At 46.0% G+C, this 23934-nt stretch overlaps 2 protein-coding genes across 2 annotated transcripts; both read right to left on the reverse strand.

Moving 5' to 3' along the window:
- Positions 1-151: 151 nt before the first annotated feature.
- On the reverse strand, positions 152-12044 carry LOC109874623 (uncharacterized). The gene is made up of 8 exons (XM_031810478.1): positions 11757-12044; positions 11310-11445; positions 10790-11138; positions 10470-10698; positions 9967-10321; positions 9682-9833; positions 872-963; positions 152-709 (listed from the first exon to the last, which is right to left on the reverse strand). Exons 1-8 carry the CDS (start codon positions 11830-11832, stop codon positions 470-472), a joined length of 1629 nt encoding a protein of 542 aa, XP_031666338.1. The 5' UTR covers positions 11833-12044; the 3' UTR covers positions 152-469.
- Positions 12045-12167: 123 nt separating this feature from the next.
- Positions 12168-22726, reverse strand: gorasp2 (golgi reassembly stacking protein 2). The gene is made up of 10 exons (XM_020466622.2): positions 22530-22726; positions 21646-21726; positions 21287-21490; positions 20886-20972; positions 20622-20752; positions 20401-20536; positions 17788-17911; positions 13567-13653; positions 13358-13453; positions 12168-13184 (listed from the first exon to the last, which is right to left on the reverse strand). Exons 1-10 carry the CDS (start codon positions 22590-22592, stop codon positions 12901-12903), a joined length of 1293 nt encoding a protein of 430 aa, XP_020322211.1. The 5' UTR covers positions 22593-22726; the 3' UTR covers positions 12168-12900.
- Positions 22727-23934: the final 1208 nt, after the last annotated feature.

Genomic DNA, 23934 nt, shown 5'->3' on the forward strand with positions numbered 1-23934 from the left:
CTTGGATAACTTTGCATCGTTCCATTATGGCATCTGTGAGCATCTCCATTTTGAACTAGTCAACTTTCATCTATGAGATGGCAAAAAGGGTGCATACTGCCACCTAGAGAGTGTTGTTTGAACAGGTAAAAAGACAAGGTTGGAGATTTACTGCCAACTGTAGTTAAGGAATGTTTCCTCACTAGTTTAATTCATTGGCTGATCCCTCCTGATGACCTGGATGGAATTATGTGATCCTTCCTTAACCCATAGGAGGTGCCACCCAGTTGAAGTCCTCAATGGTGCTGCCCATACTAAAACAAGTCCTCTCTCTCTATAGTTACATGCTGGAAGATTGAAGAAGGCTTCTTCAGCATGTTGTCTAGTGAGTAAACACTCGTCAGGAGAGAAAGGGGAAAATGTAAGGCTGTGGATTGAGGGATTAGGAGAGGAGTGTCAGGCCAGTCCAGGGGTAAGTGATGGTGTAATGTCAGTCCAGTCCAGGGTTCTCCACGGTAGTCTTGTCTCTGGGTCCTCCTGGCTCTGAATGGACCTGAGCTCTAATGTCCATCCGGTTCCAGGTCCTTCTGAGCCCGTTCCTGCTCCTACTCCCAACGCTCTGGCTGCTCCTCCCTACTGCCACTGCAGAGCTCCCCGGCCCAGAGTCACTAGAGTCACCCTCCTCTGGAGGTTTGGAGCTTCTAGACTTGGAGATTGATGATCGAGAGAGCTGTGGTGGGGGGAAATGATATTACTGTAGTGACAGTTACATTATTACTATCACTTGTTCTATTAATGTAGGTCTGCTAGTAGTTAGTAGTTTAGTCATTAATTAATCAACTAATTAACTACCAGCCTTTCTACATATTGTGTGTGTGTGGTGAACGCTCACCTTTCTGATCCCCGTGATGGTGGTGAATGTTCCATGGTTGGGCTTACACCTGAAGTACCTGTTACCATGGAGACTGCCTTCATTTTCTCCACCTAAAGTTGAATAGGAAGAGGTGTTACCAGGGCTGGCTCCAGGAATAAGCAACATAAGCGGTCGCTTAGGGCCCCGGGCAGCTAGGGGGCCCCCAAAGTAAAAAATGTATACGTTTTATTTTAAAAATTTGAATCTCAGTCGAGGTCTCAACATACTGTTGAGAGTTAAAATTGTAGAACACACAAGGTGCAAGTTCAATATGTGTTTGTGCATCAGCAATCTTTTTCTTATGTCAGTCACTCGCCATGTCAGCTGACAATTTTTAGATTGGTACATTAATCTAGCCAGCTATCTAAACTTGTAATCATAGCCGAATACCGACCAGGCATGCAGGGCATGTGCCCAGGGGCCCTGAACTCCAAAGGACCCCCATTGAATTTGTTAGTCACTCTCACTCTGATACACTACATGACCAAAAGCATGTGGACACCTGCTCATCGAACATCTCATTCCAAAATAATGGGCATTAATATGGAGTTGGTCCCACCTTTGTTGCTATAACAGCCTCCACTCTTCTGGGAAGGTTTTCCACTAGATGTTGGAACATTTCTGCGGGGACTTGCTTCCATTCAGTCACAGGAGCATTAGTGAGGTTGGGCGATTAAGCCTGTCTTGCAGTCGGGGTTCTAATTAATCCCAAAGCTGTTCGATGGGGTTGAGGTCAGGGCTCTGTGCAGTCCAGTTAAGTTCTTTCACACCGATCTACAAACCATTTCTGTATGGACCTCACTTTGTGCACGTGGGCATTGTCATGCTGAAACGGGAAAGGGCCTTCCCGAACTGTTGCCACAGAATCATCTAGAATGTTATTGCATGCTGTAGCGTTAAGATTCCCCTTCACTGCAACTAAGGGGCCTAGTCCGAACCACAAAACAGCCCCCAGACCATTATTACTCCACCAGTTTTTTTTATTTATTTAATTTATTTGTTACATGCGCCGAGTACGTAGACCTTATAGTGAAATGCTTACTTACAAGCCCTTAACTAACAATGCAGCTTTAAGAAAAACAAGTGTTAAGTAGAAAATAAAAGTATCAAATAATTCAACAGCAGCAGTAAAACAATAGTGAGGCTTTATGCAGGGGGTACCAGGGAACAGAGTGAATGTGGAGGCTATATACAGGGGGGACCAGGGAACAGAGTGAATGTGGAGGCTATATACAGGGGGTACCAGGGAACAGAGTGAATGTGGAGGCTATATACAGGGGGTACCAGGGAACAGAGTGAATGTGGAGGCTATATGCAGGGGGTACCAGGGAACAGAGTGAATGTGGAGGCTATATACAGGGGGTACCAGGGAACAGAGTGAATGTGGAGGCTATATACAGGGGGGACCGGGGAACAGAGTCAATGTGGAGGCTATTTACAGGGGGTACCAGGGTACAGAGTCAATGTGGTGGCTATATACAGGGGGTACCAGGGAACAGAGTGAATGTGGAGGCTATATACAGGGGGGACCGGGGAACAGAGTCAATGTGGAGGCTATATACAGGGGGTACCAGGGTACAGAGTCAATGTGGAGGCTATATACAGGGGGGACCAGGGAACAGAGTGAATGTGGAGGCTATATACAGGGGGGACCGGGGAACAGAGTCAATGTGGAGGCTATATACAGGGGGTACCAGGGAACAGAGTCAATGTGGAGGCTATATACAGGGAGTACCAGGGAACAGAGTCAATGTGGAGGTTATATACAGGGGGTACCAGGGAACAGAGTCAATGTGGAGGCTATATACAGGGGGTACCAGGGAACAGAGTCAATGTGGAGGCTATATACAGGGGGTACCAGGGAACAGAGTCGATGTGGAGGCTATATACAGGGGGTACAGGTACAGAGTCAATGTGGAGGCTATATACAGGGGGTACCGGTACAGAGTCAATGTGCAGGGGCACCGGTTAGTTGAGGTAATATGTAGGTAGAGTTAGTGACTATACATAGATAATAAACAAAGAGTAGCAGTAGTGTAAGAATGGGGGGGGGGGGGGGCAATGCAAATAGTCTGGGTAGTAGTCTGTGACTAGGGTGGCTGGAGTCTGACAATTTTTAGGACATTCCTCTGATACCGCCTGACATAGAGATCTTGGATGGCAAGAAGCTTGGCCCCAGTGATGTACTGGGCCGTACGCACTACACTCTGTAGTCACTTGCGGTCGGAGGCCGAGCAGTTGCCATACCAGGCAGTGATGCAACCAATGCTCTCGATGGTGCAGCTGTAGAACCTTTTGAGGATCTGAGGACCCATGCAGATCTTTTCGGTCTCCTGAGGGGGAATAGGTTTTGTCGTGCCCTCTTTATGACTGTCTTGGTGTGTTTGGACAATGATAGTTTGTTGGTGATGTGGACACCAAGGAACTTGAAGCTCTCAACCTACTCCACTACAGCCCCATTGATGAGAAAGGGGGCATGCTCAGTCCTCCTTTTCCTGTAGTCCACAGTCATCTCCTTTGTCTTGATCACGTTGAGGGAGAGGTTGTTGTCCTTGCACCACACGGCCAGGTCTCTGACCTCCTCCCTATAGGCTGTCTCATTGTTGTCAGTGATCAGGCCTACCACTGTTGTGTCATCGGGAAACTTGAGTGCTGGGGTCGTGCCTGGCCATGCGGTCATGAGTGGACAGGGAGTGCAGGAGGGGACTGAGCACACACCCGAGGGGCCCCCGTGTTAAGGATCAGTGTGGCGGATGTGTTGTTACCTACCCTTACCACCTGGGGGCGGCCCATCAGGAAGTCCAGGATCCAGTTGCAGAGGGAAGTGTTTAGTCCTTAGCTTAGTGATGAGGTTTGAGGGCACGATGGTGTTAAATGTTGAGCTGTAGTCAATGAATAGCATTCTCACATAGGTGTTCGTTTTGTCCAGGTGGGAAAGGGCAGTGTTGAGTGCAATAGAGATTGCATCACCTGTGGATCTGTTGAGTTGGTATGCAAATTGGGTGGGTCTAGGTTTTCTGGGATAATGCTGTTGATGTGAGCCATGACCAGCTTTTCAAAGCACTTCATGGCTACAGACGTGAGTGCTACGAGTTGGTAGTCATTTAGGCAGGTTACCTTAGTGTTCTTGGGCACAGGGACTATGGTGGCCTGCTTGAAACATGTTGGTATTACAGACTCAGTCAGGGACAGGTTAAACATGTCAGAGAAGACACTTGCCAGTTGGTCAACGCATGCTGGTTATCCATCTGGCCCTCCGGCCTTGTGAATGTTGACCTGTTTAAAGGTCTTACATCGGCTGTGGAGAGCTTGATATCAGTCGTCAGGAACAGCTGATGCTCTCATGCACGTTTCAGTGTTACTTGACTCAAAGCGTACACAGAAGTAATTTAGCTCATCTGGTAGACTCGTGTTACTGGGCAGCTTGCGGCTGCGCTTCCATTTGTAGTCTGTTGTAGTTTGCAAGCCCTGCCACATCCGACGATCATCGGAGCCAGTGTAGTACAATTTAGTCCTAGTCCTGTATTGACGTTTTGCCCATTTGATGGTTCGTCGGAGGGCATCGCGGAATATCTTACAAGCTTCCGGGTTGGAGTCACGCTCCATGAAAGCGGCAGCTCTACCCTTTAGCTCAGTGCGGATGTTGCCTGTAATCCATGGCTTCTGATTGGGTTATGTACGTATGGTCACTGTGGGGACGACGTCATCGATGCTGTTATTAATGAAGCTAGTGACTGATGTGGTGTACTCCTCAATGCCATTGGAAGAATCCCGGAACTTATTCCAGTCTGTGCTAGCAAAACAGTCTGGTAGCTTAGCATCTGCCTCATCTGACCACTTTTTTATTGACCGAGTCACTGGTGCTTCCTGCTTTAATTGTTGCTTGTAAGCAGGAATCAGGAGGATAGACTTATGGTCAGATTTGCCAAATAGAGGGCGAGGGAGATTTTTGTAAGCATCTCTGTGTGTGGAGTGAAGGTGGTCTAGAGTGGTTTCCTTCTGGATGAACATTTAACAAGCCGGTCGAAATTAGGTAAACCGGTTTCCCTCATTGAGTGCGGTCTTAGTGCAAGCATCGGGTTGTGGTAGTAAATAGCTACGAAGAATATAGATAAACTCTTTGTAAATAGTGTCGTCTACAGCTTATCATGAGATACTCTACCTCAGGTGAGCAAAACCTCGAGACTTCCTTAGATTTTGTGCACCAGCTGTTTACAAATATACATAGACCACCACCCCTTGTCTTACCAGTGGTCGCTGTTCTATCCTGCTGAAAAAGCGTAAAACCCACCAGCGGTATGTTATTCATGTCGTTGTTCAGCCACAACTCAGTGAAACATTCCAGTTTTTAATGTCCCGTTGGTAGGATATACGTGATCGTAGTTTGTCTATTTTATTATCCATATTGATTGTACGTTGGCTAATAGGACCGATGGTAAAGGGAGATTACCCACTGGCTGTCGTACCCTTACAAGACACCCTGACCTCCATCCCCAATATCTCTGTCTCTTTGATGGGGATTAGGGCCTTGTCAAGCGTCTTAAGTAAATCCTTGTGTCCGACTTGTTAAAGAAACTTGTTAAAGAAAACGTATTCCTCCAGTACGGGGTGAATAATCGCTGGCCTGATATCTAGACGCTCTTTTCGGCCCCCCAAAAAAACAGCAGCCATCTCCTCCAGTGCCATTCATTATGCATTGGGACAGGTAGTGTTCTCATGGCATCCGCCAAACCCAGATTTGTCCGTCGGACAGCCAGATGGTGAAGCGTGATTGATCACTCCAGAGAACGCGTTTCCACTGCTCCAGAGTCCAATGGCGTGAGTTTTACACCACTCCAGCCGACGTTTGGCATTGTGCATGGTGATCTCAGTCTTGTGTGCAGCTGCTCGGCCATGGAAACCTATTTTAGGATGCTCCTGACAAACAGTTATTGTGCTGACGTTGCTTCCAGAGGCAGTTTGTAACTCGGTAGTGAGTGTTGCAGCCGAGAACAGACACTTTACACACTTCAGCAGTCCCGTTCTGTTAGCTTGTGTGGCCTAATACTTTGCGGCTGAGCCGTTGTTGCTCCTAGATGTTTCCACTTCACAATAACAGCACTTATAGTTGACCTGGGCAGAAAATTTGACGAACTGACTTGTTTTGCCCGCGTGGTGGTGGGCCCCCAAAAGGCTAGAGCCACATCACAAGGGGCATACATCTGAAGCATCTGTTTAGAACCCCCACTCACCACCAAATATGGTGATGAGAGGAAGTCCAGTGGCGCGAAGTGGGAGGAGATGAAACTTGACCGACATTGAATGTTTCATCGATGATAAAAATTAGCACAATCTCAATACAGTTTTCTGTTTACAAAATGAGAATCTGTTAAGAACTGAGAGCAAAGTTTTATAGACTTAACCCTTTGCCAAAGTTTTCTTTAAATTGCGCTGTTTTAGGAGTGCAAGGGTGAATTGAGTTATTGCACACTCACACTTCAGAGTAGGCGGAACGCCTAATGGAAATATGCAAATCATTGCTAAAATGCACCAATAGGATGTCACTTGTGCTTGGCTCTGCCCACCTTTTTGCTTGTTCTGCCCACTACGCTTCATTTGCTCCCATTGGAAATGACCCCAATGATAAATCTTGGGTTAGGGCTAGGTTCAATCAGATTGAGAATTTTTACATCCATATAGCGTTGTTTTGGCTGTGTGTGGTGGTAGAACTGCGTTAGAGCTGTCAAACCCACAAGCGGCTCGTTGCGTTACCTTATCACGGATACTGCCGTTGGAATGCCACCAAACCCCACGCGGCTATAATCTGACAAATCCCAAACAACTGCATTAGAAGTTCATACAGCCTCATTACAAGTTCAAACACTCAAACTTGACGGATAAATCACACCATCCAAATGTTATTGGTCGTATAAAAATATTTAGCAGATGTTATTGCGGGTTTAACGAATTGCTTGTGTTCCTAGCTCCAACAGTGCAGTAGTATCTAACAATACACATCAATACCCACAAATCTAAAAATAAAAGGTAATTAAGAAATATAGGACGAGCGATGTCAGAGTGTGTGTGTGTGTGCATATACAGTTGAAGTCGGAAGTTTACATACACTTAGGTTGGAGTCATTAAAACTCCTTTTTCAACAACTCCACAAATGTCTTGTTAACAAACTATAGTTTTGGCAAGTCGGTTAGAACATCTACATCTATGACAAGTAATTTTTCCAACAATTGTTTACAGACAGATGCATTCACTGTATCGCAATTCCAGTGGGTCAGAAATTTACAGTTGACTGTGCCTTTACACAGCTTGGAAAATTCCAGAAAATGATTTACCTACACCTTAGCCAAATACATTTAAACTCAGTTTTTCACAATTGCTGACATTTAATCCTAGAAAAAATTCCCTGTCTTAGGTCATTTGGGATCACCATTTTATTTTAATAATGTGAAATGTCAGAATAATATTTGAAATTATGAATTATTTCATATTTTATTTCTTTCATCACATTCCCAGTGGGTCAGACGTTTACATACACTCAATTAGTATTTGGTAGCATTGCCTTTAAATTGTTTCACTTGGGTCAAACGTTTTGGGTAGCCTTCCACAAGCTTCCCACAATAAGTTGAGTGAATTTTGGCCCATTCCTCCTGACAGAGCTGGTGTAACTGAGTCAGGTTTGTAGGCCTCCTTGCTCGACACGCACTTTCAGTTCTGCCCACACATTTTCTATAGGATTGAGGTCAGGGCTTTGTGATGGCCACTCCAATACCTTGACTTTGTTGTCCTTAAGTCATTTTGCCACAACTTTGGAAGTATGCTTGGGGTCATTGTCCATTTGGAAGACCCATTTGTGACCAAGCTTTAACTTCCTGACTGATGTCTTGAGATGTTGCTTCAATATATCCACAATTGTCCTGCATCATGATGCCATCTATTTTGTGAAGTGCACCAGTCCCTCCTGCAGCAAATCACCCCCACAACATGATGTTGCCACCCCCGTGCTTCACGGTTGGGATGGTGTTCTTCGGCTTGCAAGCCTCCCTTTTTCCTCCAAACATAACGATGGTCATTATGGCCAAACAGTTTTATTTTTTGTTTCAACAGAACAGAGGACATTTCTCAAAAAAATACAATCTTTGTCCACATGTGCAGTTGCAAACCGTAGTCTGGCTTTTTTTATGGATTTTTTGGAGCAGTGGCTTCTTCCTTGCTGAGTGGCCTTTCAGGTTATGTCGATATAGGACTAGATTTTCTGTGGATATAGATAATAGGGCAGCAGTCTCTAAGGTGCAGGGTTGAGCCAGATTGCCAGCTGGCTCGTGACAGTGGCTAAGTTCAGGGCAGTGTACTGGGTGGAGGCCGGCTAGTGATGGCTATTGAACAGTAGGATGGCCTTGAGATAGATTGAAAAACAGATTCTCTCATGTACCAACTTTGATGCACCTGTACTGACCTCGCCTTCTGGATGGTATCGGTGTGAACAGGCTATGACTCGGGTGGCTGAGGTCTTTGATGATCTTTTTGTCCTTCCTGTGACACCGGGTGCTGTATGTGTCCTGGAGGGCAGGCAGTGTGCACCCGGGATTGCATTGGGCAGACCGCGCTACCCCCGGGAGAACCTGTGGTTGCGGGTGGTGCAGTTGCCGTACCAGGCGGTGATACAGCCCGACAGGATGCTCTCAATGGTGCATCTGTAAAAGTTTGAGGATCTTAGGGGCCAAGTCCAATTTCTTCAGCCTCCTTAGGATGAAGAGGCGCTGTTGAGCCTTCTTGTCCATGCTGTCTATGTGGGTGGACCATTTCAGATTGTCAGTGGTGTACGCCCAGGAACCTGAAGCTTTCAACCTTCTCCACTGCAGCCCCGTCAATGTGGATGGGGTTATGCTCCCTCTGCTGTCTCCGGAAGTCCACCATCAGCTCCTTCATTTAGTTGACATTGAGGGAGAGGTTATTTTCCTGGCACCACTCTGCCAGGGCCCTCAACTCCTTCCTGTAGGCTCTCGTCATTGATGGTAATCAGGCCTACCACTGTTGTGTCGTCTGTAAACTTGATGATTGAGTTGGAGGCGTGCATGGCCACGCAGTCATGGGAGCACATGAGAGGCTGGGCATGCACCGTTGTAGGGCCCCCGTGTTGAGGATCAGTATACTGGACGTGTTGTTTGTGTACCTTCACCACCTGGGGGAGGCCCGTCAGGAAGTCCAGGACCCAGTTGCACAGGGCGGGATTCAGACCTAGGGCCCGAGCTTAATGATGAGTTTGGAGGGTACTATGGTGTTGAATGCTGAGCTACAGTCAATAAACAGCATTCTTACATAGGTATTCCTCTTGTCCAGATGGGAAAAGGCAGTGTGCAGTGCGATGGCGATTGCATCGTCTGTGGATCTATTGAGGCGGTATGCAAATTGCAGTGGGTCTAGGGTGCATGAAAACATGCATTAGCCTAACATCAATGGTTTGATATTTGAGAATAATTATTTCTAACATCGATAGTGCTAGAAATGTTAGGCTCTGTTTTGAACTAACGCAGTAGGGATAATAAGGGGGTGTTTGGTACAGAAAAGAGCAGCCGCTCACCTATATGTCAGCTCATACCACAGTTACACCTCCAACACCGCCAAAACATCTGCTATGCGGATGTCGACCAATGCTGGTTAATGCTCGATCTGATTGAATCCAGGCCTTATTTACCAGTATCTTTGGTGTTACTGTCACAGTTGTCATGGTGATGAGAATGCCAGATATTCATTCACACACACCATAAACACACACACTGCACACACACACTCACTGGCTGTGTCCAATTCCACTCCTATATAGATGTCTGTAGACACAGTGTTTTCCAGTGGTCCGATGAACCTCACAGCTCCTCTTCTCCTCTCCTCTCCTCTCCTCCTCCCCTCCAGCACTACACGGTCATTCACACACAGGCGGTGCTTCTTCCTGAAGTGCACATGCATGCACGAACGGACACACAGTTAAGTTCTTTAAATCACAATTATTGTGAAATGAGTCATTAATACAGTATAATACGGTAATACACAGAAGAAAAACTAAAGCAAGAATAGAAGTGTACCTGGTGGTTAATGCCCTGGGTTCCAGCCCTCCTGCTGCTTGGACTGTGGATGAGGAGTCAGGATAGTCTGGGGCCAGACACCACCTCTCCTCCTTTTTTGTCTCCTCCATCTCTCCCCTCAGAGGTCCACATGAGGCACTTCTCCTTAGGACATTCTCTCTTTTCTGCTCACAAACAACAACAATATCAATGACCAAAAACAAACTACCACAAAAACAGCTCATCATAAAGGCTGTGACATCCTCATGTGTCCATTGTGAAGTATGATAATGAGGTCCAGCCTTCAGCGTGTGTTTTCGGTCCGATGTCTGTCCACCCTGCTCAGACGACAGGTTGCCCTTCTCCCTCCTCCTGACTGAAACACAAACACACACAATGTCCTGACATGGTGAGCACACAGCAAAGACAGACTGAAGCTTCACATTCTCCTTGGTCATAATTGCTATGAATAAAACAGACCTTCCAATTCAAAGCACTGCTTCATTATGTAAAACAATTTACACCTCTTTCTCTGGGAATGCTGTCACTATGGGAGGAGTGAGGCATGATGGGTAAGGGTTGTGATCCCAGAGCTTCTTCTACAGAGGGTGGAATAAGACTGTTGTCTTCTTGTCTCCCTTCTCCCCCTCTCTTCTTCACCCTCTCATCTCCTCTCCTGCCTTCCTTTCCTCTCCTCTCCTTTTCTCCAAGATCCTCCTTCTCACACTCTTTCACACAGGGCAGAACTGCTGTCTGACACACAGAGAGAGAGGATGGGGTTGTTTGTGTGTATACCTTTACGTGAGTGTTGACTTGTGAGAGAGATCATGTATGTCATACATACCTGTCTCCTCTGAGGGGTGAGATTGTGAAGGGGGACCAGAGGAGGGAGGCAGGGGGGTGTGGTGCTAAAGGATAGAGGGGGGAGGCAGGGGGGTGTGGTGTTAGAGCACAGGCTGCCCCTCCCAGAACTGTATAAGGAGGACACACTGGGGGAGACACTGGCTGGGGGAGAGGGGAGGTAGGGGGAGGAGGCGGCGAGAGAGACGGAGGGGAGGCAGGAGAAGGGAGAGGTGGAGTTGGTCTGGGATCTGTTGGAATCTGAGGGACCCACGGGAGCAGCCGGAGCAGTGGACAGAGAGCACATCAGCTCCTCTATTCGGGCCCTTTGGACCTCTACGGTCCTGTGCAGACTAAGATATGAGAGGAGGCACACACACACAGCAGAGTTAAGCAAAGGTCAGACAAACTCAACCGAAACAGTAAATGGTTAACTTTCTCATGGAGGAGGCAGCTGAAAACTGCTGTGAATCAGGCATGTGACAGTGGGAATTTGTTTGATACAACAGACCTATGGTTCTCACCGTTGATTCTCGCGCAGTATCTCGGCTATACTCGAGCACAGGTGCACTGCACCTCTCCTCGAACCATTGATGAAGAACAGTACAGCTTGCGAGGCGACCTCCTTGTCCTCCTCAAGACCCCCTGACGAACTGCCCACTTGGTATAGGAAGGCAGAAATACTACAGTAGTAGAAACTATTTGTCTATCACTTTATTACCTTTATTCAGTGGTTTTGTAGCAGTTATTGCAGCACAGCAAACAAATTGTCCCCATCACAGGTGTCCCTATTAAAAAAATGACAAGCTATATCGAATGTAGGCTACTTTACCAGTTTGACATGGTTTAGTGACGTCAACTTTAATCAAAGCTTTCTTATTCAAAGAAAAGCCTAACTTCCAAAGCTGTAGCCTAGGTACCCGTGCGAGTCCCACCACGACTGAGTGAGCTCCAAATCATTGTTTCCATACCTGTCTGGGACGCACGCGAGTCAAGGTCCGAATCCAACGACCAGGTTCGGGTTCTACTGCGCTCGGGACCACTCATATCCCAGTTCTCTAAATAACAAATGTCTATTGATTTGTTATTGTACTACTCTACTGTAAGCCATGTGTTGCGTTTTTTCACTAACCCTAGCCGACGTAACGCCACTTGGGGTGCGTAACACCCAATGGAACGCACAGGTGCGCTAGGTTGGCTCACAATAGTACAGATAGCGTCATGCTTTCTTGGTGAGGGTTTTAGGCTATAATTATCATTTTAAGCAGGATAATGAAATATGCAAGGTAAAAGCTTAAAACAAGTAGGCTAATCTATAGACAACCTATACATTTTTGAAAGCAACGAAAGTGCATATTTTGAAATAGAAAAACACGCACAAATTAAAATTCCATTAGCTTTATTGCTCGAGTATGTTTACAGGGTGTTTTCATAAAGTTGTAACACAGCGCCCTCGTGTAGTTGAAAAGCCTAACTTCGCCTTCATTTCCTACCTCTTCAACCCACCATGCCAGAGGCAGCGCCGTCTAACACCCAATACGATATTTACCACAAACCCTAGTCCAGCCACAAATAGTTCATAGTTCTGACGATATCCCTGCCTATTTCGGTCCCCTCTGGCATGGCCATCTAGTGACTACCACCCTCACACACCGTTTAAGGGTAGGCTATAGAGTTCTGTTAGAAACGAAAGGTGCATGGAGAGAAGAACACAGGGACAAACATGCCTAATATTTTTCAAAACGTGGTGCAAAATAATGCAGATTTCATTCTTTAACAGGAACAATCAAAGCAATTAAACAAAAAAATAATATATAAAGGAATATCTAGCTAATAGAGGTCTGTGTTCACTAAAGGGTACTGAAGAGAATTGGAATTTTGAATGAAACTAAGGCAGTGTGGGTCAGACAGGCTGGCAGGGCTTCCCTGCTTGTTGCCACTCAGCCACTTCTTTATTCCTCTGCTCCATGTTTCCAACTGACTGCACCAGCCTCACCATGGCAAATTATTCTGTCCCTCCTGGCTAAATAAATATGAGAGAGAGAGAGTGAGTGAGAAAGAAAACGAGAGAGAGAAACCGGCAGGTTCAATTCTGGGTATGAGACTTTTCCTGTGTTACGACGACGTCTTCGTGGCAGCCTTTGATTCCATGGTCGCCGAGGCGACGGCTGGTTCTGTGGCGGCAGAAGCGGGAACTGTGGCACCAGGGAGGGTCTGCTGCTCTGGGGCGGGGGTGACTGTGGAAAGGGTGAGTGGGGTGAAGGAGGAGATGTCGACAGGGGGAAGGGATGTTACCCCCTGGGGTAGGAGGGGGAGCTGGGACAGCATGGCAGGCAGGGGGGGGAGGGGGGCTAGACCGGGCAGGTTCAGAGGAGGGAAGGGTGCGAGTGGAGGGAATCCTGAAATGGAGGGGAGAGGAGAGGAAGGGGCAGGTGAGAGAAAAGAGAGATCTGTAGTTGAACACAGGAATAATCACACTGGTACATAATACTTTAATGCCTGGGGGAGGAAACCCACTGTTAGCATTAGATGTATAAACCTGCTGTTCCTGGTGGCAGTAGCCCACTAATACCTGCTAGCGATACAGCGCTGAGGTCTGGTAGTGCGGTGAGGTTGAGGTTGGGGAGGTTTGGGAATGGGGGCAGGCCACCCGGGAGAGGCAACAGACCTACAATAGCACACAAATAAACATACTTAATCAGTGTAGAAAAGGTATTGTGTGTAAGATTAGATCGTTTCAATTCGATCTTGAAATATAATTCTGAAGAGGCGTGTACTGACCTGGTAGCGTGGTGGCAGGGTTGAAGGTCGTGGAGGCTGGGTTTAGGGGGCTAAGGGAGGTAGGCAGCAGGGGAACGGTGGGGAGACCTGGAAAAGAAAGAAAGAGTGAGAGTTTGAGCAGTTAGCACACAGTTGTATAGGAGAGAGAGGACCTTTTAGACCAAGGGTGGGCAAACTACGTCCCACAGGCGCCAGCAAGAAGTTTGAGTAGAAAATGTCATAAATAAGTTATTATTTTGGGTAGAATTATATATATTTTTTTAAATACTCCAGGCCCCACTAATATTTAAAACTAAATATAACTTAATAAATTATAAAGGCTCTGGTGCAGCAAACCGCCCTTGCTGTCTCTGCCTGGCCGGTTCCCCTCTCTCCACTGGGATTCTCTGCCTCTAACTCTATTACAGGGGCTGAGTCACTGGCTTACTGGTGCTCTTTCATGCCGTCCCAACGAGGGGTGCGTCACTTGAGTGGGTTGAGTCACTGACGCGATCTTCCTGTCTGGGTTGGCGCCCCCCTTGGGTTGTGCCGTGGCGGAGATCTTTGTTTGCTATACTCGGCCTTGTCTCAGGATGGTAAGTTGGTGGTTGAAGAAATCCCTCTAGTGGTGTGGGGGCTGTGCTTTGGCAAAGTGGGTGGGGTTATATCCTTCCTGTTTGGCCCTGTCCGGGGGTATCATCGGATGGGGCCACAGTGTCTCCTGACCCCTCCTGTCTCAGCCGCCAGTATTTATGCTGCAGTAGTTTGTGTAGGGGGGCTAGGGTCAGTTTGTTATATCTGGAGTACTTCTCCTGTCTTATCCGGTGTCCTGTGTGAATTTAAGTATGCTCTCTCTAATTCTCTCGGAGGACCTGAGCCCTAGGACCATGCCTCAGGACTACCTGGCATGATGACTCCTTGCTGACTCCACCTGGCCGTGCTGCTGCTCCAGTTTCAACTGTTCTGCCTGCGGCTATGGAATCCTGACCTGTTCACCGGACGTGCTACCTGTCCCAGACCTGCTGTTTTCCACTCTCTAGAGAAACAGCAGGATTGGTAGTGATCGGCTATGAAAAGCCAACTGACATATACTCCTGAGGTGCTGACTTGCTGCACCCTCGACAACTACTGTGATTATTATTATTTGACCATGCTGGTCATTTATGAACATTTGAACATCTTGGTCATATTTTGTTAAAATCTTCACCCGGCGCAGCCAGAAGAGAACTGGCCACCCCTCATAGCCTGGTTCCTCTCTAGGTTTCTTCCTAGGTTTTGGCCTTTCTAGGGAGTTTTTCCTAGCCACCGTGCTTCTACACCTGCATTGCTTGCTGTTTGGGGTTTTAGGCTGGGTTTCTGTACAGGACTTTGAGATATCAGCTGATGTACGAAGGGCTGTAACACAGCGCCCTCGTGTAGTTGAAAAGCCTAACTTCGCCTTCATTTCCTACCTCTTCAACCCACCATGCCAGAGGCAGCGCCGTCTAACACCCAATACGATATTTACCACAAACCCTAGTCCAGCCACAAATAGTTCATAGTTCTGACGATATCCCTGCCTATTTCGGTCCCCTCTGGCATGGCCATCTAGTGACTACCACCCTCACACACCGTTTAAGGGTAGGCTATAGAGTTCTGTTAGAAACAAAAGGTGCATGGAGAGAAGAACACAGGGACAAACATGCCTAATATTTTTCAAAACGTGGTGCAAAATAATGCAGATTTCATTCTTTAACAGGAACAATCAAAGCAATTAAACAAAAAAATAATATATAAAGGAATATCTAGCTAATAGAGGTCTGTGTTCACTAAAGGGTACTGAAGAGAATTGGAATTTTGAATGAAACTAAGGCAGTGTGGGTCAGACAGGCTGGCAGGGCTTCCCTGCTTGTTGCCACTCAGCCACTTCTTTATTCCTCTGCTCCATGTTTCCAACTGACTGCACCAGCCTCACCATGGCAAATTATTCTGTCCCTCCTGGCTAAATAAATATGAGAGAGAGAGAGTGAGTGAGAAAGAAAACGAGAGAGAGAAACCGGCAGGTTCAATTCTGGGTATGAGACTTTTCCTGTGTGATTTTATTTAAAGGACCTACAGTGCATTCAGAAAGTATTCAGGCCCCTTGACTTTTTTCACTTTGTTGCGTTAAATTAGCCTTATTATTTTCCCTTATCTACACATAATAGCCCATAATGACAAAGCAAAAACAGGTTGAGATATTATTGCAAATGTGTTAATAATAAAAAACAGAAATGCCTTATTTACATAAGTATTCAGACCCTTTTTTATGAGACTCCAAATTGAGTTCAGGTGCATCCTGTTTCCATTGATCATCCTTGAGATGCTTCTACAACTTGTTTGGAGTCCACCTGTAGTAAATTTAATTGATTGGACATGATTAGGAAAGGCACACACCTGTCTCTATAAAGGTCCCACAGTTGACCGTGCATGTCAGCAAAAACCAAGCCATGAGGTCGAAGGAATTGTCTGTAGAGCTCTGAGACAGGATTGTGTCGATGCACAGATCTGGGGAAGGGTACCAAAATATTTCTGCAGCATTGAAGGTCCCCAAGAACACAGTGGCCTCCATCATTCTTAAATGGAAGAAGCTTGGAACCACCAAGACTCTTCCTAAAGCTGGCCGTCCAGCCAAACTGAGCAATCGGGGGAGAAAGGCCTTGGTCAGGCAGGTCACCAAGAACCCGATGGTCACTCTGATAGAGCTCCAGAGTTCCTCTGTGGAGATGGGAGAACCTTCCAGAAGGACAACCATCTCTGCAGCAATCCTCCAATCAGGCCTTTATGGTAGAATGGCCAGATGGAAGCCACTCCTCAGTAAAAAAAGGCACATGACAGCCCACTTGGAGTTTGCCAAAAGGCACCTAAAGGACTCTCAGACAATTACAAACAAGATTCTCTGGGCAGATGAAACCAAGATTGAACTCTTTGGCCTGAATGCCAAGCGTCATGTCTGGAGGAAACCTGGCACCTCCCCTACTGTGAAGCATGGTGGTGGCAGCTTCATGCAGTGAGGATGTTTTTCAACAGCAGGGATTGGGAGTAGTCAGGATCGAGGGAAAGATACACAGAGCAAAGTACAGAGAGCAAAGTACAGAGAGACCCTTGATGAAAACCTGCTCCAGGTTGCTCAGGACTGGGGCGAAGGTTCACCTTCCAACAGGACAACGACCCAAAGCACACAGCCAAGATGATGCAGGCATGGCTACGGGACAAGTCTCCGAATGTCCTTGAGTGGCCCAGCTAGAGCCCGGACTTGAACCCAATCGAAAATCTCTGGAGACCTGAAAAAGCTGTGCAACGTTGCTCCCCATCCAACCTGACAGCGCTTGAGAGAATCTGCAGAAAAGAATGGGAGAACTCCCCAAATACAGGTGTACCAATTTTGTAGCGTCATACGTCCTTTGGTCGTCTTTCCTTCCAGTTCTCTGATGCCCATGACTGGAACGAATTGCAAAAATCTCTGAAGCTGGAGACTCACATCTCCCTCACTAGCTTTAAGCACCAGCTGTCAGAGCAGCTCACAGATCACTGCACCTGTACATAGATGGGCTGTTTACAGATGGGCTATCTACCTACCTCATCCCCATACTTGTATTTATTTAGCTCCTTTGCACCCCAGTAGCTCAACCTGCACATTAATCTTCTGCTGATCTACCATTCCAGTGTTTAATTGCTATATTGTAATTACTTCACCACCATGGCCTATTTATTTCCTTAACTTACCTAATTTACACTCACTGTATATAGACTTTTTGTTTTCTTTTGTTCTACTGTATGTTTTGTTTATTCCATGTGTAACTCTGTTGTTGTATGTGTCGAATTGCTACGCTTTATCTTGGCCAGGTCGCAGTTGCAAATGAGAACTTGTTCTCAACTAGCCTACCTGGTTAAATAAAGGTTAATGCACTGTATATATTTTCAAATAACTGCCTGTTTTCTGGCCCGCAAATTGATATGGACCAAGATTTTTTTAAATAAAAAAATATGATTTAAGTACGACCCTAAGTTGTATTTCAAAATCCCGATGTGACCCTGGAGAAAAAAGAAAGAAAGTTTCTCCATCTGTAGCATTTCCAGTGGGAGTTTGAAGGGGGTGGGGAGGCCATCTGGACCCATATTAAAAATGATTGGTCAAACCCTGGTGCCACATTCCATTCCAGACATTTCTTAACACTTTGATACCATATTATGTTGAGAGAGAAAGCAAGAGAGATTAAGTACCTGTCTGAAGCTCACTTGGAATGGTGGGTGGAGCTGAGTTGATTGACAGGCTGGACAGCGAATCTTCTAACCCCGTGGCGACAGAGGGCACAGCAGGGGGTGGGGTTACAGCAGAGAGCTGAACCTGAGTGGGAGGGAGAAATAAGGCAAAAGCAGAGAGAAAGATAGATGGAGAGAGGAATAGAAAAATATGTGAGGGGTGGCTGATGAACAGGGAAGGTCAAGTGTATTTATTAGTAATTCATAATTCTAATGAAAACCTTTCCTCTCGGTCTCACCTGTCTGCACTGGGAGGGACAGTCATACATACAGTACCAGTCAAAAGTTTGGACACCTATTCATATTTTTTTTATATTTTTTTAAAACTATTTTCTACATTGTAGAATAATAGTGAAGACATCAAAACTATTAAAATAACACATATGGAATCATGTAATCATAAACGTGTTAAAGAAATCAAAATATATTTTAGGAGTTTCTTCAAAGTAGCCACCCTTTGGGCGCCCAGTGGTGCAGCGGTCTAAGGCACTGCATCTCAGTGCGAGGCTTCACTACAGTCCCTGTTTCGAAACCAGGATGCATCACATCCGGCCGTGATTGGGAGTTCCATAGGGCTGCGCACAATTGGCCCAGCATCGTCCAGGTCATTGTAAACATTGTTGTTCTTAACTGACTTGCCTAGTTAAATTAAACTTTTTTTTTGCCTTGATGACAGCTTTGCACGATCTTGGCACTCAACCAGCTTCATCTGTTATGCTTTTCCAACAATTTTGAACGAGTTCCCACATATGTGTACTTGTTGGCTGCTTTTCCTTCACTCGGCGATCAACTCATCCCAAACCATCTCAATTAGGTTGAGGTCAGGTGATTGTGGAGGCCAGGTCATCTGATGCAGCACTCCATCACTCTCCTTGGTCAAATAGCCCTTACACAGCCTGGAGGTGTGTTTTGGTTCATTGTCCGGTTAAAAAACAAATGATAGTCCCACTAAGCGCAAACCAGATGGGATGATGTATCTCTGCAGAATGCTGTGGTAGCCATGCCGGTTAAGTGTGCCTTGAATTCTAAATAAATCACTGACAGTGTCACCAGCAAAGCACCCACACACCATGCTTCACAGTGGGACCTACACAGAGATCATCCGTTCACCTACTCTGCATCTCACAAAGACACGGCGGTCTGAACCAAAAATCTCAAATTTGGACTCAGACGAAAAGGACCGAGTTCCACAGGTCTAATGTACATTGCTCGTGTTTCTTGGCCCAAGCAAGTCTCTTCTTATTGGTGTTCTTTAGTAGTGGTTTCTTTGTTGCAATTTGACCACGAAGGCCTGATTCGGTCTCCTCTGAACAGTTGATGTTGAGATGTGTCTGTTACTTAAACTCTGAAACATTTATTTGGGCTGCAATTTCTGAGGTTAGTAACTCTCATGAATGTATCCTCTGCAGCAGAGGTAACTCTGGGTCTTCCTTTCCTGTGGCGATCCTCATGAGAGCCAGTTTCATCATAGCGCTTGATGGTTTTTCCAACTGCACTTGAAGAAACGTTCAAAGTTCTTAATTTTCCAGATTGACTGACCTTCATGTCTTAAAGTAATGATGGACTGTCGTTTCTCTTAGCTTATTTGAGCTGTTCTTGCCATAATATGGACTTGGTCTTTTACAACATATCTTCTGTATACCACCCCTACCATGTCACAACACAACTGATTGGCTCAAACGTATTAAGGAAAGAAATTACACAAATTAAGGCACACCTGTTAATTGAAATGCATTCCAGGTAACTACCTCATGAAGCTGGTTGAGAGAATGCCAAGCGTGTGCAAAGCTGTCAAGGCAAAGGGTGGCTACTTAGAAGAATCTCAAAATATATTTAGATTTGTTTAACACTTTTCTGGTTACTACATGATTCCATATGTGTTATTTCATAGTTTTGATATCTTCACTATTATTCTACAATGTAGAAAATAGTAAAAATAAAGGAAAACCCTTGAATGAGTAGGTGTGTCCCAACTTTTGACTGGTACTGTACATACATAATGAGCCTTTCATAGCTCATAACCTAGCCCTGGTCGGGGGGGGGGGGGGGGGGGGGGTCTTTTTGCCCTCATAACAGCCTCAATTCGTCAGGGCATGGACTCTACAAGGTGTCAAAAGCGTTCCACAGGGATGCTGGCCCATGTTGACTCCAATGCTTCCCACAGTTGTCAAGTTTGTGTAAAAAAATCCAGCAGCATTGCAGTTCTTGACACAAACTGGTGTGTCTGGCACCCTCTACCATACCCCTTTCAAAGGCACTTACATATTTTGTCTTGCCCATTCACCCTCTGAATGGCACACATACACAATCCTTCTTTAACCCATCTCCCCCTTCATCTACACTGATTTAAGTGGATTTAACAAGTGACATCAATACGGGATCATAGCTCCCATCTGGATTCACCTGGTCAGTCTATGTCATAGAAAGAGTTCTTAATATTTTGTGCACTCAGTGTATGTCATAGTAGAAGGATTACAAAAGAGCATAAAGTGACAGTGTCCACTGACCGTCTAGGCAGTTATAGCTGTTCTGATTCTGGGCTCTGTTTTGGTCGAGTTCTGGGTCGATACTAACCTCAGTGAATCCGTCCTTGAGCGCGCTGATGGGCTCACCACTGGGAATGTGACCCGGAAAACTAATCTTCTTCCCTTCTTCAAATGGCCGGGTGGGAATTCTGTGCAGGTAACCGTATCCGATGCCACATCCCAGACTGTAACAGGGGAACAGGAGATAGCATTAGCGTGGTGTCACTTGTCAGACTGAAGTGTGTAGCGTGTGTATTGTATGTTGGTTACCTGCCCTCCCCTCCCCAGGAACTGTTGGGGGTAATGACCACCTCTCTGCAGTTGTCTGTGTCTGTGTTATAGACATATAGCTTCAACCCCTTCCCCTCATGGGTCTCAATCAGAGAAAACAGGTCCTCCGACTGAGGAGAGAGAGAGGTGGAAGGGAGGGAAGATAGATAGAGATCAACTTCAATGACTTGTACCCAAATGCTGATTGGAAGTCTTAACTCCTAGTGTAGAATGCATGGAATAGTAGTGTCAGTGTGTGCGCACCTCGTTCATAACGGTGTCGGCTCCTATGATGTAATCAGTGTGGGGCCGCAAGCCAGCCAGGGCTGCCGGAGAGTTAGGCTCCACCTCCTGAGAAAGAGAGACCCTTGGTTAATTGTATTTTATATAGCAAAGCAAGTCAGTTAAGAACAAATTCGTATTTACAATGACAGCCTACCCCGGCCAAACCCTAACAACGCTGGGCCAATTGTTCACCACATGGGACTCCCAATCACGGACGGTTTTGATACAGCCTGGAATCGAACCAGGGTCTGTAGTGACACCTCTAGCACTGAGATGCAGTGCCACTCGGGAATCCCAACTTATATCAAGAGTTACACCTGCCCGGTACACTGGGGCGAGCTAAATTGGGCACACCCATTGTGTGGCTACTGGCTACTCACCAGCACATGCCAGATGTTCTCATTGGCTCCCTCGAAGCTGCAGAAGCGTATGGAGACACCCAGCAGGCCCTGGCCACCCCAGAGGTTGCTTGGGGTGACAGTGGACTCCCTGAGCTCCAGGGTCTTAGAGGAGTAAACCAGCATTCTAACTGGCTTCTCCACACTGGCCTTCAACAGGTCCTTCAGAGTGTCATTGTCCTTGTTCTGAAACACAGACAGGGTAAATTATAGAATTATAATAAGTAGAATGGACAATCAGATCTATACAGTACAAGACAGCAACCTCAGTGGGGGTTTGTGTATGTGCATGTAGTAAGTGTGTGTTGAACATACCGATTCAACAGCATGTCTTTGCTTACCAGTCTTTCGTTGTTGATGGAGACGATAAAGTCAAAGAAAGGCTCCAGTCCTGCACGGTGTCCTGGAGAATTCTCCTGAACCTGAGGAGAAGAGAGAGGAGACATGACTTGTAACAACTGTATTTTGTGATTGAAGGGGAGCACCTGGAACAAGGTTTGAACAAGGACCATGGATGTTACAGGTTATCTACACCACCGCCTGTGACATGAGATCCAGCTAAGGTTCTGTCTTCTCGGCAAAGGTTAGGGCGTTGCACATCATCTTTGAACTTTTAGCAGTAGCCTTAGAATGAAATAGGTATTACAAGCTACACCTGTAATACCAAAAGGTTGGTTACCTGTCTGTCTCAAGATCAAATGGATCCTTGTCACATCAACATATTGAAGATGGAGGTCTATACATTTAAGGAGTAATGAGACATTCAGGTGGTCTGACAAATGTGTAAATCAAAAACATGACTCTGTGATGTTGAGGATTCTGTCAGCAATGCGGCAGCACCTACAAAAGTTGACATTATGACAGCTAGCTAGCATTGAGCTGGCTAGCTCATTTAAACACCATTCACTCTATCTAGCTGCTTGGTTGTTTTGACAGCTAACCTTGTTTACCAAACAATACATGCAACCAATAACACTCATACCTTTCAAAGCTGCATGTAAAATGATATGTAAATATTTAACTTGGACAATTACACAATACAACTGTAGCAAATGCTGGGGAAAATAGCGTTAACAATGTCTATTAGTATTAGCTGCATGTAGGCCGGAATGTGATCCCCGGCCTCTATCTGACGGTGAGGACACAATTAGATCCTGCTGATAGACCATTCTTAAGGATGCTAACATTATTTTGCAGACATAAAAAAATGTTTTTAAACACATACCCGAAGAACATGGTAGCCTTCGGATCCTCCTCCCGGTATCTCGACACTCTGCGAACCCCCCATGTCACGGCTGGTTTATATCGTAGTTAGGATTTAATGCTTGATATGTTTCTGCTCAAGTAATATTGCTAACTGGCTAGCTTCAACTCTACTAAGGCGGCCTGCCAGCTGAGCACTTGTGTTGTTACGTGGCAGTCCACCAGGAAACAGGGCTGATGGGAGTTTTCCCATAGCCGCAGATCTAGAATCAGTTTATCCACCCAAATACTGTAATTATTAATTAGTGGGAAAATTGCAAAACTGACCCAAGACCAGTGTCTATGACCAAGTGTAGGCTGGTGACATGTTTTGGGCTTCAGGTGCTGCTTTTGAATTGTGATGTGCAGTATACTCAGACAGTAGAACTAGTATTGGCATATTGTACCATTATATCACAATTGACTGTAAAACCTAGCAGCTGTTTTTCACCCCTCAAAAAAGTGGGTAACAGATTGATAAAGTAACACTGGTAACATTTGGCAAGCGCTACTGGAGTGCCAAGTCTAGGACCAAAAAGCTTCTTAGCAGTTTCTTTAATGCAGGGAAACTTAAATCCGTTTTACCAAATTTCTATCAGCATGTTAAATGTGCAACCAGAGGAAAGAGAACTGAACCACCTTTACTCCACACACAGACGCTTACAAAGCTTTCCCTCACCTTCCATTTGGCAAATATGAACATAACTCTATCCTCCTGTTTCCTGTTTACAAGCCAAAATGAAAGCAGGAAGCACCAGTGACTTGATCAATAAAAAAAGTGGGCAGAGGGGGCAGATGCTAAGCTACAGGACTGTTTTGCTAGCACACTGGAATATGTTCCGGGATTCCTCCGATTGCATTGAGGAGTACACCACATCAGTCATAGGCTTCATCAATAAGTGCATCGATGACTTCAACCCCACAGTGATTGTACGTACATACCCCAACCAGAAGCCATGGATTAACAGGCAGAATCCTCACTGAGCTAAAGGCTAGAGCTGCCGCTTTCAAGGAGCGGGACCTGAAAGCTTATAAGAAATCCCGCTATGCCCTCCGACGAACCATCAAACAGGCAAAGTGTCAATACGGGACTAAGATTGAATCGTACTACACTGGCTCCGATGATCGTCGGATGTGGCAGGGCTTGCAAACCATTACAGACTACAAAGGGAAGCACAGCCGAGAGCTGCCCAGTGACACAAGCCTACCATGAGCTAAATTACTTCTATGCTCGCTTCGAGGCAAATAACATTGCAACATGCATGAGAGCACCAGCTGTTCTGGAAGTCTGTGTGATCAGCTCTCCGCAGCCGATGTGAGTAAGACCTTTAAACAGGTCAACATTCGCAAGGCCACAGGGCCAGATGGATTACCAGGATGTGTACTAT

This window comes from Oncorhynchus kisutch, linkage group LG30 (assembly GCF_002021735.2).
Source record: "Oncorhynchus kisutch isolate 150728-3 linkage group LG30, Okis_V2, whole genome shotgun sequence".
Classification (NCBI taxonomy): domain Eukaryota; kingdom Metazoa; phylum Chordata; class Actinopteri; order Salmoniformes; family Salmonidae; genus Oncorhynchus; species Oncorhynchus kisutch.

Excerpts from the sequence above, each read along its gene's own strand:
- LOC109874623 (XM_031810478.1), bottom strand. The coding sequence starts at position 11,832 with ATGAGTGGTCCCGAGCGCAGTAGAACCCGAACCTGGTCGTTGGATTCG. Across the intron at positions 10,699-10,789 it reads TCACCCCTCAGAGGAGACAG|ACAGCAGTTCTGCCCTGTGT; the intron begins GTATGTATGACA and ends TCTGTGTGTCAG. Across the intron at positions 710-871 it reads CCATCACGGGGATCAGAAAG|CTCTCTCGATCATCAATCTC; the intron begins GTGAGCGTTCAC and ends CCCCCACCACAG.
- gorasp2 (XM_020466622.2), bottom strand. The coding sequence starts at position 22,592 with ATGGGGGGTTCGCAGAGTGTCGAGATACCGGGAGGAGGATCCGAAGGC. Across the intron at positions 20,973-21,286 it reads AGAACATCTGGCATGTGCTG|GAGGTGGAGCCTAACTCTCC; the intron begins GTGAGTAGCCAG and ends TCTCTTTCTCAG. Across the intron at positions 20,537-20,621 it reads TCCTGGGGAGGGGAGGGCAG|TCTGGGATGTGGCATCGGAT; the intron begins GTAACCAACATA and ends CCCCTGTTACAG.